General features: G+C 47.9%; 7 protein-coding genes across 7 annotated transcripts; 3 read left to right on the top strand and 4 right to left on the bottom strand.

Annotated features, from left to right (window-relative positions):
• Nucleotides 1–338: 338 nt before the first annotated feature.
• BDV38DRAFT_262059 (rRNA-binding ribosome biosynthesis protein RPF1) lies at nt 339–2,144 on the bottom strand. Its single transcript, XM_032056064.1, has 4 exons — nt 1,306–2,144; nt 769–1,202; nt 594–704; nt 339–534 (listed from the first exon to the last, which is right to left on the bottom strand). The coding sequence occupies exons 1-4, from the start codon at nt 1,927–1,929 to the stop codon at nt 420–422; spliced, it is 1,284 nt and encodes a 427-aa protein (XP_031908283.1). The 5' UTR covers nt 1,930–2,144; the 3' UTR covers nt 339–419.
• Nucleotides 2,145–2,435: 291 nt separating this feature from the next.
• BDV38DRAFT_287981 (glycine--tRNA ligase) lies at nt 2,436–4,467 on the top strand (the record flags this gene model as incomplete). The annotated part of the gene is made up of 2 exons (XM_032060966.1): nt 2,436–4,022; nt 4,084–4,467. The coding sequence occupies 2 exons, from the start codon at nt 2,436–2,438 to the stop codon at nt 4,465–4,467; spliced, it is 1,971 nt and encodes a 656-aa protein (XP_031908284.1).
• Nucleotides 4,468–4,643: 176 nt separating this feature from the next.
• BDV38DRAFT_262063 (uncharacterized protein) lies at nt 4,644–7,181 on the top strand. The gene is made up of 2 exons (XM_032056065.1): nt 4,644–4,899; nt 5,016–7,181. The coding sequence occupies exons 1-2, from the start codon at nt 4,762–4,764 to the stop codon at nt 6,852–6,854; spliced, it is 1,977 nt and encodes a 658-aa protein (XP_031908285.1). The 5' UTR covers nt 4,644–4,761; the 3' UTR covers nt 6,855–7,181.
• A 1,278-nt stretch (nt 7,182–8,459) lies between these two features.
• BDV38DRAFT_216510 (aminoacyl-tRNA hydrolase) lies at nt 8,460–9,719 on the top strand. The gene has a single exon (XM_032052718.1). The coding sequence runs from the start codon at nt 8,742–8,744 to the stop codon at nt 9,513–9,515; it is 774 nt and encodes a 257-aa protein (XP_031908286.1). The 5' UTR covers nt 8,460–8,741; the 3' UTR covers nt 9,516–9,719.
• Nucleotides 9,720–10,906, bottom strand: BDV38DRAFT_216543 (amphiphysin-like protein RVS161). The gene is made up of 3 exons (XM_032052719.1): nt 10,646–10,906; nt 10,434–10,581; nt 9,720–10,378 (listed from the first exon to the last, which is right to left on the bottom strand). Exons 1-3 carry the CDS (start codon nt 10,770–10,772, stop codon nt 9,925–9,927), a joined length of 729 nt encoding a protein of 242 aa, XP_031908287.1. The 5' UTR covers nt 10,773–10,906; the 3' UTR covers nt 9,720–9,924.
• A 2,676-nt stretch (nt 10,907–13,582) lies between these two features.
• Nucleotides 13,583–14,045, bottom strand: BDV38DRAFT_216564 (uncharacterized protein). Its single transcript, XM_032052721.1, has one exon. The coding sequence runs from the start codon at nt 13,873–13,875 to the stop codon at nt 13,618–13,620; it is 258 nt and encodes an 85-aa protein (XP_031908288.1). The 5' UTR covers nt 13,876–14,045; the 3' UTR covers nt 13,583–13,617.
• Nucleotides 13,997–16,030, bottom strand: BDV38DRAFT_216552 (serine/threonine protein kinase SAT4). The gene is made up of 2 exons (XM_032052720.1): nt 14,305–16,030; nt 13,997–14,250 (listed from the first exon to the last, which is right to left on the bottom strand). Exons 1-2 carry the CDS (start codon nt 15,721–15,723, stop codon nt 14,119–14,121), a joined length of 1,551 nt encoding a protein of 516 aa, XP_031908289.1. The 5' UTR covers nt 15,724–16,030; the 3' UTR covers nt 13,997–14,118.

Genomic DNA, 16,030 nt, shown 5'->3' on the forward strand with positions numbered 1-16,030 from the left:
TTGTGTTGTTCTGACTGAGCCACATTGGCTTGTGCACACCTTCCGGCGAGATAGACCAAGCAATCTCTGACGATAATTATGGTCCTTCGAGGTTGAGGGCCCAGGGAGTACTAAAGATATTTAAACCTCTACTCTGTAAGTTCCTCGGAGGTTGAAATGGCTAAAACTTGGTTCATAACGATAAAGCAATAAGCCGCTACATATTAACAATTGGCTGGGTTCATCATCGAGAGTTTTACTATCAATGAATGTATTGGATAACATACGGGACTTCATGTTTGGTGGACATACGAAAATCTGGCGTCCAAAGTATAATTAATATCTGCACACAATATCTCCGACAAAGCCCGTTGAATGTCTCTTTTATTTTATCTATCCCTAACTCCGACCAACACAGGATGTAATTGGCATTAAAGCTATCATAGCTGGAACTTTGTCCTTTGTTTCTCCATTCCAGCCTTCCATTCCCATTCCTGCCCACTCGCCCTTTGGATGCCCTTGTCGATTCTTCGTAATTTCAGGGTAAACCGAGGGCTGTTCAACCATTTATTAGTATATATTAAAAGAAAAATAAGAATAACAGGATTACCCACCCTAATTCTTGAAGGCCTGCCCTTATTCCTTCGGCCCCTTTCATCTCTTTGCCGTCTACGTCAACTACGCTCTTTTCTGTCTCTCGTTTCTCTCGAAAGATATACCGATGCCTGCGGAGATAGTCAAAATCCCAACATGCTCTAAGCCTAAAACAGAGTGACGAGAGCAACTTACCTGCGGACGAAGATATAGTCACGCTGGTTGTGTAATGTCACGACCTGGCGCCCCTCGATGTCAGGCTGCGGTGGGAATAATGAGCGGAAAATAGCACCCGTTAAAATTCCAAGAGGCGTGCGAAAGTTATTCAAAATCAATTCAGGCCAATGCTCAGTGCCCACGCCATGCCCAGGGATCCTTTTGCCATCTACCCAGTTGCTAATAGTAAAATGGAACATAGGACCCTTGGGTAAGTGGATCACATCGAGGCCGGACGGTCGTTTTGAATCTTCCTGGAGGACTAGTACAGTAGTGTAATTGCGATTTGCCGCGAATGTTGCTATTTCTTTCAATGAAAACTTGTGGGAATACCGGTGCGCCGTACGACGGATATACTGGCTATTAGGGAAAAGGTCTGTAAGAGCTTTGGCTTCGTTGTGAAGGGTTGAGTTCTGTCTATGATTAACATGGATACTCAGTAGACACCATTACAACACTCGCGCATGCTCAACGGAGTGTTGCACCTGGGTTGTAACAGCGAATACATGAACCTACCAGGGAGGTCGTGATGAGAATTTTAGGTGTCGGTGGTGTTTCAGATGGGAACAACGATGGGAACTTGGCTGCCAGGGCCTCCGGAGCCAGGCTAAGGTTTGTGCTCTTGGTCGATTGAGTCGGGCTTGTTGCACGCTCTGTGGAACACGGGAGAGATGATCTCTTGGACTTCCGAGACCTCTCGGTGTTATCATCGTCGTCGTCATCGCCGTCGTCGTCGCTGCTGGCTAGCATGCTGTCAACCTCATCTTGATCATCGGAATCATCTTGCGATTCATCGGAATGCTCTAATGACTTATTCCATTCCTCTTGCTCTTCTTGCTTTTGTTTGTTGATGCGCTCGACGTCGACACTCAATCCCAGACCGTCTTCGACATCGCTATTGGCATCATCCCAGACCCGCTTGCGATCGATAGTAAGCGGAATATTTCGCTTTAAGCGCTCCTGCTTGAGCTTTGGGTTCTTAGCCTCTTCTTTCTTAATCCTATACCGTTCTGCTCGGCGGGTGGAGTCTTTGAGCCGCTTCCGCTTGATATGGAGGAGTTGACGCCTGAGTTTATTGGCGGGTTTCACATCTAAATTAGCGCTTGGAGGAGGCTTCGCCTGTGATTTTCTGGAAACCATCTTGGAACAGGGATAAACCGGGAATCCCAGAGGCGCTCTTCAGAAAATGGACATGAGAACTTAGAGGTAGTTTTGGAGATAAAATTTGGCGGAGAAATGTTTCGCCGGCGGTAGGGGATCGACTCGAAGGAGATTAGGGAAATAATTAATAACTTTTGATGACTGGTTTGAAAGGGGAAAGGGAAAAATAATTTCAATTCCAATCCTTTAGCTTGTTTATTATCATTATTTTTTTTTCCTCGCAACGATCTTTCACTCTCTTTGTTCGTTTTTACCTTCCTATATCTTTATACTCTGCTTCAGTTTCTACTCAACCGTGTGGCGTTCCACTGCGACCGGTGCGGCTCACGTGGATGACTCAATTGGCTTCGTTCATTCGACTCTTTCCTCTTCCCCGCCGCCAATTCCAATTTCCTCGTTGGAACCCCGCCATAGGCACACGATCCTTTTCCCTCTCCCCCGTCACCTTTCGAGCCGCCTCAGTGTCTAAAAAGAAAAGCACCTCCATGGCAACTGTTAATACCAAGACCGGTCAGGTCGTTGACCGCACGGTCTTGGAGTCGATGCTCCGCCGTCGTCTTTTTTACACCCCCTCCTTCGAGATCTACGGAGGGGTATCCGGTTTATATGACTACGGCCCTCCTGGTTGCGCTCTCATAAATAATATTGTCGATTTGTGGCGGAAGCATTTCGTGCTCGAAGAGGACATGCTGGAGGTCGACTGCACCATGCTGACCCCGCACGAGATTCTCAAGACTAGCGGACACGTTGAGAAATTTGCGGACTGGATGTGCAAAGACCCCAAAACCGGCGAGATCTTCCGTGCAGATCACCTGGTAGAAGAAGTTCTTGAGGCTCGTTTGAAAGGCGACAAGGAAGCGCGTGGCCAGAAGGTTGTCGTGGACGAAGAGAAGGAGGCCAAGAGGAAGAAGAAGGCTAAGGAGACCAAGGCCGTCCGGTTAGATGATGCTGTTGTCAAGGAGTATGAGGAGATTTTAGCGCAAATTGACAACTACGACGGCCCGGAGCTGGAACAAATCATCACCAAGTACGACATCAGAAACCCGACGACCGATGGCAACCTTCTTCCCCCCGTTGCGTTCAACTTGATGTTCCAGACTTCAATTGGTCCCAGCAGCAATATGCCTGGCTACCTCCGTCCTGAAACCGCTCAGGGACAGTTCCTGAATTTCCAGAAGCTGTTGGACTTCAACCAGCAGTCGATGCCCTTCGCGTCGGCCTCTATTGGCAAGTCGTTCCGGAACGAGATCTCGCCCCGTGCCGGCCTGCTGCGAGTGCGCGAGTTCCTCATGGCTGAGATTGAACACTACGTAGACCCGGAGGGCGGCAAAAAACATTCTCGCTTTGGAGAAATGAAAGATATCGAACTTTCCTTGCTTAGCCGTGATGTGCAGCTGTCTGGAAGCACACAAACCACGAAGATGACCGTCGGCAAAGCCGTTGAATCCGGTCTGGTTGACAACGAAACCCTTGGATACTTCCTTGCCCGCATTCAACTCTTCCTTCTCAAGTTGGGTGTGGACCCAGCGAAGCTCCGATTCCGTCAACACATGGCTAATGAAATGGCTCACTACGCTGCTGACTGCTGGGATGCTGAGCTGCAGACCAGCTATGGCTGGATTGAATGTGTTGGTTGTGCCGACCGCAGTGCTTATGACTTGACTGTGCACAAGAACAAGACCGGAGCGCCTCTTGTTGTCCGTGAGCCTCGAGTCGAACCACTCAAAATTGAAGAATGGCAGGTCGACTTGGACAAGAAGAAGTTCGGCCCTCGCTTCAAGAAGGATGGCAAGGCTGTTGCAGCCGCTGTCGAGGCTCTCTCCCAGGAACTCCGTGAGAAGTTGGCTCTCGATCTGGAGCAGCAAGGCAAGATTGAGGTGGATGTGGAAGGTGTCAGCTCAGGCAAAGTTGAGTTGGATAAGGAATTGATCAAGATCGAGAAGCGGACACGGGTAGAGAATGTCCGTGAATACACCCCCAACGTCATTGAGCCATCATTTGGCATTGGTCGCATCCTGTACAGTACCCTCGAACACGTGTACTGGTCCCGAGAGGGAGACGAAGCGCGTGGTGTAAGTACTTGTCCTTCACAATATCACGTTAAATTAGCCCCCACTAACATCTGTGTTTTAGGTCTTGTCCTTTCCTCCAGCAGTTGCTCCTACCAAGGTTCTCATTGTCCCTCTTTCGAACCATGCCTCTTTCCGTCCTCTATCACATCGTCTGATGATGAAGATGCGGCGCATGGGCATCTCCAACCGGGTTGACGATTCCTCGGCTAGCATTGGAAAGCGTTACGCACGCAATGACGAACTTGGCACGCCGTTTGGTATTACGGTTGACTTTCAGTCGGTGAAGGACAGCACTTTCACCCTGCGTGATCGTGACTCGACTAAGCAGGTCCGTGCTAGCGAGGATGAGATTCTACAGGCTCTCAAGTCATTGGTGGAAGGCGATGAGACATGGGAAGACATTCGCAAGCGACTGCCTGAGTTCACTGGACAAGAAGTTGATTAGATTATAACTGCATTAGAAACGAGGTGAAGAGTGTTCGAGATCTTATTTCTCCTTCGCTTCTCGATCTTATTCCAGAATAAAAATCATTGTCTTAACCATTGATTGTAGATCTTACATGGGTGGAGTCCTTCTCTGCCAAGAGGGATGGGTTGAATTAAATTAACTCCGGGGCGGAACGCGAACAACCGCCGATGTCATCGGAAGCTTACTTGGCCTGTAACTTCGATTCCCTCCCTTGCTACTGAATACACACTCAAACTCTTCCCTTGTCCTGGACGAGTAGTTGTCTTAATCATGGCGCCCCTCGTCCCTTCGGCCAAATTGACCCTATCCTGTCCTCTCTTCGCCGCTGATTTCGATCCGCGCAATCATGGCTTTCTTCTTGTCGCAGGCGGAGGCGGCGAAGGGCGTAGCGGCGTTGGGAACAAAATCGCAAGTGCCACCCTATCCCTTCTGAAACAATGATTCGAAATCGCTCCGTCACTATATCTTAAATCCCATGTCTTTTGATTCTTGTCAGTGCGCTAATACTCGAGGCACAATAACAGGCACTCTTGGACACATCCAAACGCAACGAGATCTCCGAGGTAGTCGATATCGAACTATCACGCGATGAAGACTCCGTCACCTCGTTGGCAACGGCGCGTGCGAGCGATGATTCTATTATCGCCCTTGCCGGTATCAATAGCTCCGTAGCTGAGCAAAAGCTTGGCAACAACCAGCATCTAAGATCTTTCGAGATTGATTACCCCCCACGAAAAAGATCCTTGACGGATAACTCGGCCGAAGAAGTCGCAAATCGAGAAGCAGATGAAGAAATGCACTGCCTTATTCCCCAGAAGACCACCGCATTATCTCGTACATCTTTATTCCGAACCAAAGGAACAGAGAAGGCCGGCGGCCCGGACACATATCAAAGGGTGTTGCGACTCTCGCCGTGGAAAGACGTCGAGTCTCCGCGTATAGCGGCGGTTGCCACTGGGTTGGCTCCATCAGGCGAGATCGTCCTTTTTCATGTTACTCCTACACCCAGCACATCGGATATCATGGGAAGGATCCAATTGGGTGGTGATGAGGAAGCTGAGGATGTAGATATTACGGATTTGAACGATGGCAAATTCCAGGTTGCCTATACCAATGGCACTGACGTGTTCATCTGTCGTATCTCATCTTCAACGAGATCTAATGCATCACCTGACGTACATTGCGTATATAGCACGCCTTTGTCTGAAGCAACAACCAAAACCAGGCCCAAGTTTCGAGCCCTACGCTTCCTATCCCCCACAATGTTGCTACTGCTTCGGAATATTCCAGACCGTAAAGGCTGCGAGCTCGTGCTTCTTAATATATCGCAAGGGCTATCACCGAAATCAAAGTCATCTGCAACCATCATTCGGCGTAAGAAACTCCGCAAAGCAATCAAGATTGGACTTGGTCTGGACGTGTGCAATCTGGGTTCAAACCTAAAAAATCAGGAACAAACCATCATTGCCGTTTCGGGAAGTGACCAGTCTATTGAGGTCCTAACGCTCGAGTACAATCCTAGGAGAGGAGGTTACGGAAAGCTACGACCCTACATTACCCTCAACGATGTCCATCCATTCTCCATGACAAAGATATGCTTCTCCTCTTTCATTCCTCCGAACCCAGTTAGGCCTGAGACGCCACCACAATATGTCAAGCTTGCCTCTGTTAGTATGGGCAATACCGTCGTCGTACACACGCTCCCCCTGGCCCCATCGCCACCCTCTAGTCGCTCACCGCGCTACGTGCTAGTCATGCCGGGAGATTCGGATGCTTGGGCTAACTTCACCAGTGGGCTGACTGCTTTGTTATCTATCTTCATTGTCTGCTTCCTCCTCCAGGCTTTCACCGAGATCAGGGGTGTTATGCCTCCGTATTTGGGGGCCACCGAATGGCTCCCCCCCGATATTCGTACCGCCGTCGCCCGTCCATATCACCAACCTGCATTACATCCTTTAGCAGTTCCATCAGTCACTACGCCGATGCGCTCAGCACCCTCGTCGCCAGTTCCTACCTTAAATCACCGCTCCCTACGTGATCTTCTTCATGCCCGTCAAGCAGCGGACGCGATCGATTCAATCCTCGATAACGATCTTGCAGCGGACGACCCATTCCCCTCCGCTGCCTCTCTATCACATACCTCCATTGTTATCCGTCGCAACCGTGATACGGACGAGATCCTCATAGAGTCTACAAACAGGGCAGATCATAACGCACCTGGCGGGGCCCTCCGCCGGTGGGAGGACCTCACCGAGAGAGATCAGATTATGTGGAAACAACAGTTGACAGATGCAGGCCACTGGCGTCAAGACGAAGGTGAAGCAGTTCTTCAAGGTGTTTTTTTCGATGACCGTTCAATCTAAAACGTTGCTTTTGGCTTTTATTTTTGTCGGTTCACAGTAGCTACTGTCAAGATTGGGTATGTAGCCTGGAATTTCTACGAAACGGAAGTACGGAACCGACCAAAGGAGAGGGGAAAAAGAGAGGAGAGGAGAAGAGAAAATGCCATCTGAGTCTACAGGTAATGATTTTGATGTGACATTTCATCTACGATTGTACGATTTGTCTGTGGCCAACTAGCCATCTATGTTAACACATTAGCAAGGAAGAAGACAAAAAAATAAATATGTGTTGCTACTATTCCACTCGATGGGCCCCTTCATAAATCAAAGTCTTCTAATCATCAAGAGCTTCTCAAGGTATAATATTTCAGCTCCTCCCAAGGCAGCGATCAGGACCATTTCGCCTAACGTCTTTTGACGAGGATCTTTGGGCCACAAGGCCGATTAGTGTCGTGCGTTCCAGGAGAAAGATATCCATAAACCCTGCCGTGCGAAAGCACACCGAGCTGCAGTGGTTCAGATCATGCAGGTATCCAGTGTAAAGCGGACGAAAAATTCCGACAGGCGTATCAGAATTAGGTTATATCACAAAGCTGCCCGCAGGATCTGTATCTGCGGTTGAACCCCTTAGTGCAAGTTGCTTGAATGCTTGTACATGAATGAATACCCTAGTCCTCGGGTCCGATCGCGAAATGAAGGATCTTTGGCGTTTCCTTGGCCAAGACGGAGGTCAGATTCGGTCACCATTTGCTCTATAGCTATATCCCATACTGACAGAGGCACCCTTGGCAGTTCATTCTCATTCTTGACTTCTAGTATCGCAATGCTGGTGGGGGGGGGTAGCTGTCCCATTTAATGACATGACGAAGCTGGATTTTGGACACGGGGTGCAGGGATGTAGATCAGTATCTGTAGGCGCTTGTAGTTCATACACGTTCAAGCAAGCAACACTAGCAGCCAAGAGACATGACAATGCCCTGGCAGTATCAAGGCACGAGGTTCAACGTTGTGACCCGGTCTAAAGGAGACCGGATTTGGAAGCGACTGGCCGGTGTTATGCGTAAATGCTGAGGCAGTTGGGTTTCGATTCTAGGTCGGCGATTGCCGTTCCAGACCGGAGATTGGTTCTTGCAAATTACCAATGCTGACACGTACCATGCTCATGTTTAGAGGTAGACAGCCAGGACCGTATCACGTAGAAAGATATGCTTCATCTCCTTTGAGTTATAGATGGGTTGATAAACGATCTGGCTTTCAGGTACAGATGAGCCATTCCCAAATTGATAAACACTGCAGCATTCGGACGCGCCGCACTAAGCCTGCAGTGGTGTGAATGTTGATAATAGTAGGTCCAGGAGAGCGTAGGCCTCATGAGCGTGACGACATGGCCCTGGAGCGGGAGCACCCTCCTTGTGCAGTACTGATGATGCCTGGACAGATGGTCATCCTAGTCATCATTCCAACCAGAATATGTTGGCTCGGAGTTGGATCTCTTGGAGATCAATTCCTGTTTCTGTATGTAGTCAAGAAAATTAAACCACATCTTACAGAGCGACCAATAGATACGATACCCAGAAACTGTTTTGTATCCTTTTTCAATACATGGATTGGTGACGGTAAAATAGGGAGTGTAATTAATTACCTTCTATGGACGATCTCCCGCTGTGACGAGAACACTTTTTTGCCCAATTTTTTACCTATCAAACACCCAATGGAAATCCCAGGTACGCCTTTCCTATTCCAATTGGTACATGTCTACATTCTTTGGTGGTGTACTGATTCTGTCCTCCTAACAGATTCATGACACAACATTTAGCCCTTTCATACTAAAAAGACACCACATTTTTAAACGTAAGACGAGAAGGGATCCATATCTTATCACAGTTCCAACAAAACATACCATCGTCGATGGCAACCCACATATCTCTAGTGAAAACTCCGCGCCGATTTCTCTTCATCGCGTCAATTGGAAATCCCCGTCCTTACCGCCAAACTCGTCACAGCGCCGGACATATCCTCCTCGATGCCTTAATACCTCTTTTACCCAATAGGTTTCCCTTGGTATCTACCAAACACCAGCCATCCGCAGGGCCCCTGTTCTATCGAACGTGGTATAGCCCATCATATATGAATGAGTCGGGTCCGAAGCTTGTCCGACAACTGAGGAACTGGATATCAACGACACAGACCGAGGTATTGGGAAAGGTGATCATGCAGGGAAATGTGGCGCTCCCTAAGACAATCGAGGTCGCAGACTCCGAAACCCCCGAATGGCAGCATCGTGGCATTGACCCTCAGTCACTGGGATTTTTAGCTCCCACCTTGGTGATCCTCCACGATGAACTGGAGGCGCCTTTGGGGAAAGTCAGAGTAAAACGGGGCGGGCCTGAAAAGGCCAGTTTGCGTGGCCACCGAGGTTTGACCAGCATCATGGAGAGTCTGCGGGGAAAAGGCTTGCACCCACCGCGTACAAGTCCTGGCGAAACTCGTCCGCATGAAGACCTTTCCGTATTGCGAATAGGTGTCGGGATTGGTCGTCCATCCACCCGAAATCGAGGCGATGTTGCAGACTATGTTCTCACGGAAATGAATGCCACTGAGTTGGCTGCAGTACGCGCGGCAGCTGGACCGGTGATGGACATTTTAGCAGATGAAATATATCGTGATGGTAGCTCGTTGTGATATTCGTGAATAATTGGTGAGCTGTATGCAGTTATCGCTGATGCTAAAATATTGTACAGATAAATAGAATCGTATAGACAGATACCCAAGACTAGCACCTTAAGACACAAATTGCACCAGCTATGTCTGAAAATTCAGTGAAGAGGTTCTTTTGAATGTCCATATGCCGCACCATTCCATAATTCGGAACCATTACCATCAGGACTTGGGCGTATCTGCTTTTGGCTACTATACACACTCTCCCTCTCTTATTCTACTGGACAAGTAGAATTTGTTATTAGATGTGATGGCTCCCAGGCCTAGAGACCCTTGGAGAAGCAAGATAGTAGACCCCAAAGCAAACCTCGATAGCATCAGTTCTGCAGAGCAAATGGCAAACTGGCCAACAATGATACTAATAATTCAAAGATCAAACCGTTCCCGCTATGCTCAAATCACGAATCTCCTGCAATACTTCTTCTACCCTGTTATCCAAATCGCCCCGAGCATACTGATCTCTTGTTTCCGCGTCAAGGTATTGTTGCACTTGTGCCATTCGAGAGTATGCCTCCGCGCAGAAACGCAGTTGAATCTTGACCAAAGCCTCAAAGCTCGGATCCAGATATGGCACACGCAGGTCAATAAGTTGCGGGAGTTCGGTAAAAAGTTGTTCATTCAACTGTTCGTATGCTTGCTTAGCAATTTCAGTTTCGCGCTCCGCTCTGGGAAGTTTGGTAGCGTCCTTGTCTGGCTTCTCGACCAACTTCTTCACCTTGGCTCGCATAGAATCGTAGTCCAGTAACTTGTGATTGCGTTTCTTGATGCACTCATTGATGTCGGGAAAGTAAGCGCAAAAGCGCGAAATCGGTTCAAGAACGGTAGTTCTAATGAATTAGTTGACGACAGCCATGGAATTTCCAATTTCAGAATGTCACACACCTGTATGGCCCATCCAAGGCTTTTATCGTCTCCGCATCAAGATCTTCCACTGCCTGTTTATAGCTCCTGCTCACGCCATCGCGCGTTCCGGCATCACCGTAGAAAGCATCGATTGTCTCCGCAATACGCATCTGCGAGGCAGTCATTGCTGTCACAACCAAGGACTTAGCATTTCGCTCCATTTACTCCGCTCAAACGAGAGAAAATCCTACCTCGTAATGAGTCTAGATAGCCTTTAGCTTCTTTTTGTAGACGGTTGGCGGCGGCCTCCATGGTCCGGTATCGCCTATGGATCCCATCAGTGACTGGCTTAGCTTGTGCCAGATCTCTCGAAGCCATTACCGTTCTTCGATTTCATAGTCACGATCGTTTGTCCTCTCCACATGACCTGTACAGGTTATACTATATTAGCAACTGGTCACCGCTCGCAACAACAGTTACTTGGCCGTCTCGAGCCGCGGGGATACAAAATAATGTACATACCCGTCTTCATCATGACTTGGGTGGTGGCACGGTTGACATTTTTCTTGAACCCTAAGATTAATAGACTGCATATCAGCACCTAACTTGAAAATATGTAGAGATAAGGGACCAAGGAGCTTTGCGCACCTGCCCAGGACATGATGACGGCTAAGCAAGGCAGAACCGACTAAGTACTACTATAGGCAATGAAGCAAGTGGTGATGGTGAGAACTTTGATAGGATAATGTGCAGGTAGTATTGGCAAGAAGAGAATGCCTGGATTGTCTGGCGGGATATTAGTTGACGATAGTTGAATGTTCGAAAAGACAGTGGTGACCGTCACAGGCTGGATCAGGTTCCAATGCGGGACTTCGGGGGAGATTCCTCCAATGTGGCTATGTGTGGCTGTGTAAGTTGTATATACCGAGTACGGAGTACGTACATTCATACACGTTTTCTCCAGCCCTACGGAAGTGCAGTATTGTATAGATAATTACACGCGGTCACATACAGTACGGTACTAAATTCTTATCAACTGTCTCCCTCTTACGTCATGCATCCGGCTTGGACCCAGCACGGAATACATGAGGATGGTGAGTTAATTCGATCTCTCGATGGAGCACTCATTTTACGTTCGATATCAAGACTGACATCTGCTTGATTCCTGGATCTAATACACCACTCTACCGAGTGATGACTAGGAAGACGGAGTACTATAAGCCCTCCATGTTAAATAATGACCAAGGATCACACTTTCCTCAGAGAAATTTCTCTTTCTTAGAATATACCGTTACGCAAAAGACACTCGGTGTGAACCTAGGATTTACTTGTGATATATTGAGTAGAAGTATAATTGTATCTATCCTTCAAGATTTATCTTGATTGGTTCGACTTTATAAAGGGAGTCCAGCATATAGCAACCAAATAGAACCGCAATGGATGAGGATGACAGAATATAATTGAGAATCATACACTAAGCAAAGCATATACGACTACTGCGTTCAATGAGCATTACCCATGCCACCATGTAAATGTGACTTTAACCAAGCCCTAAATGAGCGGTTCAGCCTTGGTTTTTCGGACCCAACGAGTTATAGAGGAATGAGTCTCGCCTTGCATCGCTGACTCCATCAAATACTACTGGTATTTGGTTCCCACATGCAACCATTCCACATTCTGACCACGCCCTTCCTATGTGGATCCTAGGTTCCCGGAGAATCATGCTGCCTATTACCACCACACGACCATAACCCTTCTCGATGTCCATATATGCATTAGGGCATGATGCCAAGGAATTTCAATGCAAGGAAAAAGCAAAAAGGACTAGGCGCCAAGAAAGACCATTTCATTCAACCATTATCATGTATGGTACATTCTTGTTAAGTAATCTCTCGCACTTTTGAGGTCTGCACGAAGTGCCAAGTAAGCTTGGCATAGGATCGTCGTCGATTGCAAATGTCTAGACGCTGATAACCTTGCACGAATTAGGTCAGGGTACTAGGCAGAAACTACAATGGCGGTTTGTGAAACGGAGGTATGAGGGCTCTTGCTCTTAGGAATATATTCGGACTGGGTACTCCAATTTATAGTCAGTAAATTGTTAGTGCTGTAATTTGTAGGGGGTATAGGGGCGGATAACCGTAACTACAATTGCAGAATTAGCTATAGAAGTCATGTTTAGGACGTTTGAATTCAGTGGCTTATAATACAGCCAAGGAGGGGGGTAATTAGATGAATAGACGGATATATTAACGCTAAAATATGTTGTAAATTGTCACTCACCACAGAGGGGAGGTTGGGGGGGGGGAGGGGCAGATTGACGCCAAAAAGCAGAAAAGAAAACGTGTCAAAATAGATCCAAAGTGATATGTAATTGTGTCTCACATGTAGATGAAGCTAGCCCAGGGAAGACATAATTTCGCTGTCAAGGCATGTCCATACATCATGAAAACCAAAACAAAAGACAAGAGATATTACCTGACGCTAGGAAGAACAACAGTGCAGGTGGTGATTTACTGAAAGAGCATAGCCGTGAAGCTCACCAAACCAAATCAAGAATAGTAAATGTTGGGTAACAAGAATCCATGTTGATACCAGACATATAAGTAGATCGAAAGGTATGTTATGTTCACTAGGCCGAGGTCATTTAAACTTTTCGATTCTGGCCACAGAATAGCAACTGAATTAGCACTCCAGTTGACAGTGGTGCTTTGACAAATACTAGACGTCCCTATACCCTGTCCTGCAGTCTATGGCAAGAAGATACAACACATCACACGATGGCAGGGACGGACGACACATGCATTAGTCCTACAGGCAAGTAGGGCTGCCCTATTGAAAGCCCATGCTCTCCCCATCACTCCCTTGAACACTCCTAGAATCATAGCAGTGTCCTTTATAATTTATGTAACTAAAAGGAGAGGGAGGGGGAGGGGGAGAGAAAGAGAGAAGCTGGCCTTATTTATGGCCAGCAAAGAAGACACATCAGGTTGTAGAGTTTCTGATAAGAATAGCATTGAAACGAACAGTGTCAAAGGGTATCCGAATAATAAGTGCCCAAACCCCGAGTACATAATGAAAGACAGTCCCACAGATATGCAGATCGCTATAACTGACAATCATGAAACGCCCTTTGATAAACAATTCGGTTGATGAATCTCAGTATCAGCGTAACCCAGCGGGGAAACTAAATGTGCTCTCCACAGTGACCTACTCGAATGAGTTAGTAGGTCAGTAACGTCAACTTATCAGCCAGCCAAGAGCCCAGAAATAGAAGATGAAAGACTGTCGTTAACTCTGCATGCTGGATAGGTAGAATGATGGAAATACAAAATATATAATTAGTAAATGCAAAGAGAAACACGAAGGAAAAGAGAAAAGAGAAGAAACTCAGGGTCATGACTCTTCGTTGCATTAGCGTGAAAACATAAGACAAACTAAGCCCTTCAGCTAGCAGGCAGGGAAGACAAAGGCAAGACATGCGTCGGTATAGAAAGCAAAAGGACCTCCTTTTTATGGAACAGGTGAAGAAGGTCTAACCCCCCCCAAAAAACGGGATAAACAAATGAGCCACCTGGTTTATCACAAAACTAGGCATACAGATGCAGACTGTCACGAGAGAGACAGAGTCCGGGCTAATGATTAAAATCCGCCCAGGCTCTGCCCCCTAGGGATACACTATCTGCGAAAATCAAAGCCTCGAGGGCAAGACACACTGACTAGATCAAAATCCCTCCTCGCCAGCCTTGCACAGTTTGATCTCGCGAACCCATTCGGATTTGAGGACCTGCGAGGCGTTGATACGACGAGAAGGATTTGGATCAAGGATGGAATAAATCACATTTCGACAACGAGCCTGCGAGCCATCCGTAAGCTTAGACGCACCAAATAGACGGTTATCGGCGCTTACCCGATGTAGAGTCTCAATCGGAGCGTAACCATCTTCATGCTTCCGACCCTCCAAGTATCGCTGATAAAATTCATCTTCGTCTTTGCGGGCTACCCTCCATAAATGACGCCCTGTCCTCATTGCCATATAGATTACACCAGTAGCCCACAGATCGACTGCCCTCGGGTCAAATTCCCTTTCGATATATTCTTCGGGAGCTATATAAGGAGCGGAGCCGCAAAGTCCTGCTGTCATGTGTGCTTCCTTTTCCCAGGCCATGCGGAAACACTCCCCATTTCCAAAATCCGTAATTTTGAGCGCACCATGAGTTGTCAACAGCAAATTTTCCGGCTTAAGATCACGATGAGCCACACCCATTTCGTGCATGTATTCTACACCACGCATGAGCTGCTTGAAGAAGCAATCGGCCTCGGCAACTTCCAGTTTTCCTGCGGCCAGCACAAGGGTGTAGAGATCGCCACCGGCACAATATTCCATGACTTCGCAATAATCGCCCTTAGCATCCTGCAAGAGGTCAAGGGTGTGGATGACATTCGGATGGCGAAGGGACGACGAGATACAGAATTCGGAGGTCAGACGTTTCTGATATTTCTTGGTGGTTTCTTGGGGACGACGGCGAAATTCTTTGACAGCATACAGTTGTTCGACCCTGGAATCTTTGGGATCGACTTTGTGTGAGATTCGAACAATGCCAAATGCGCCCCGCCCGACGATCTCCTGGCATTTACCATATTTATCGACTAATGAAGCTGTGGCGTTAGGACCGCCCTTTTTATCGGCAGCTAACTTATCACGTTCATTCTTGAACTGGTCAATCCATGTTGACATGAGGGATAGCTGCTGATCATCGACATGGTCGTCTTTCTTCCTACCACCACCAAGCATATCCCGGAGAAGGTCTGTCAATTTCTCCTGCCGCCGTGTACTCTTAAGATGGTGGCAGTGAGCGTGGTCTGGCAATGTTTCGAACCGCTTGTGTGCTGCAGCAGATGAGTCTTTTTGATCCTTTCCACTACTAGGCTTTGGCTTTCTATCGTTGTCCTCCTTGGTAGAAGTCTGTCGCGATGGAGCTCTGGAAGAAGGCCTAGATGTAGGCTTAGACTGCCTCCCGCTGCCATTACTAGGTGGCTTTACGCTGTCAGTGCTGCTGTCTGAAAAGTCACGATGCGTATCCGACTCCTTCGAGGTTGTCTTCCCTGTGTTGGAAAACATACGAGAGATACGATTCGCCATAGTCGGCCTGGTAGTTTTCGCAGGCGGAGGGGGTGTGGGGAGAACATCCCCGTTCGCTGCGGACAGATTCATGCCCGCAAGAGCGCGTGTTACCGGGGGCTCTCCATCTCGAGGATCGTACGATATCTGTGACGCTGCGGCGGAGGAGACTGCGGAAGGTACAGGTGAAGCAGATTGTGGAGTCATGTGCGGTAACTAATTGTAATGTACACGGAGGACGAGAGTGACAAAGGTTGCCCCCGTGACAAGGTAGGAGAATAAGCGCCTACAGCACGAAGCTGAAGAGGCTCCAAAAGATTGTTATTGAAGAGGTTTAGAGGTTGGAAGGGAATTGAGAGAGGAAGAGGGGTGAGGAAGAGGGCGAAAAAAAAAAAGAGGTGTGGTGGCCCCCGGTGACCGGTGGTGGCCTGAGGCGACGGTCTCTCTGAAAAGTGACGAAAGTGGGAGGGCGGAAGAAAGAAAAGAAAAGAGAGGGGGAAAATAGGAAGGAAAA

The sequence above is a fragment of the Aspergillus pseudotamarii genome (genome assembly GCF_009193445.1).
Source record: "Aspergillus pseudotamarii strain CBS 117625 unplaced genomic scaffold BDV38scaffold_88, whole genome shotgun sequence".
NCBI classification, from domain to species: Eukaryota; Fungi; Ascomycota; class Eurotiomycetes; order Eurotiales; family Aspergillaceae; genus Aspergillus; species Aspergillus pseudotamarii.

Excerpts from the sequence above, each read along its gene's own strand:
- BDV38DRAFT_216510 (XM_032052718.1), top strand. The coding sequence starts at position 8,742 with ATGGCAACCCACATATCTCTAGTGAAAACTCCGCGCCGATTTCTCTTC.
- BDV38DRAFT_262063 (XM_032056065.1), top strand. The coding sequence starts at position 4,762 with ATGGCGCCCCTCGTCCCTTCGGCCAAATTGACCCTATCCTGTCCTCTC. Across the intron at positions 4,900-5,015 it reads GCGGCGTTGGGAACAAAATC|GCACTCTTGGACACATCCAA; the intron begins GCAAGTGCCACC and ends GCACAATAACAG.
- BDV38DRAFT_216552 (XM_032052720.1), bottom strand. The coding sequence starts at position 15,723 with ATGACTCCACAATCTGCTTCACCTGTACCTTCCGCAGTCTCCTCCGCC. Across the intron at positions 14,251-14,304 it reads CGATTGAGACTCTACATCGG|GCTCGTTGTCGAAATGTGAT; the intron begins GTAAGCGCCGAT and ends GATGGCTCGCAG.
- BDV38DRAFT_262059 (XM_032056064.1), bottom strand. The coding sequence starts at position 1,929 with ATGGTTTCCAGAAAATCACAGGCGAAGCCTCCTCCAAGCGCTAATTTA. Across the intron at positions 705-768 it reads GACTATATCTTCGTCCGCAG|GCATCGGTATATCTTTCGAG; the intron begins GTAAGTTGCTCT and ends CTATCTCCGCAG. Across the intron at positions 535-593 it reads GCAGGCCTTCAAGAATTAGG|CCCTCGGTTTACCCTGAAAT; the intron begins GTGGGTAATCCT and ends ATGGTTGAACAG.
- BDV38DRAFT_216564 (XM_032052721.1), bottom strand. The coding sequence starts at position 13,875 with ATGTCTTGCCTTTGTCTTCCCTGCCTGCTAGCTGAAGGGCTTAGTTTG.
- BDV38DRAFT_216543 (XM_032052719.1), bottom strand. The coding sequence starts at position 10,772 with ATGGCTTCGAGAGATCTGGCACAAGCTAAGCCAGTCACTGATGGGATC. Across the intron at positions 10,582-10,645 it reads CTATCTAGACTCATTACGAG|CAATGACTGCCTCGCAGATG; the intron begins GTAGGATTTTCT and ends TGGTTGTGACAG. Across the intron at positions 10,379-10,433 it reads GCCTTGGATGGGCCATACAG|AACTACCGTTCTTGAACCGA; the intron begins GTGTGTGACATT and ends CTAATTCATTAG.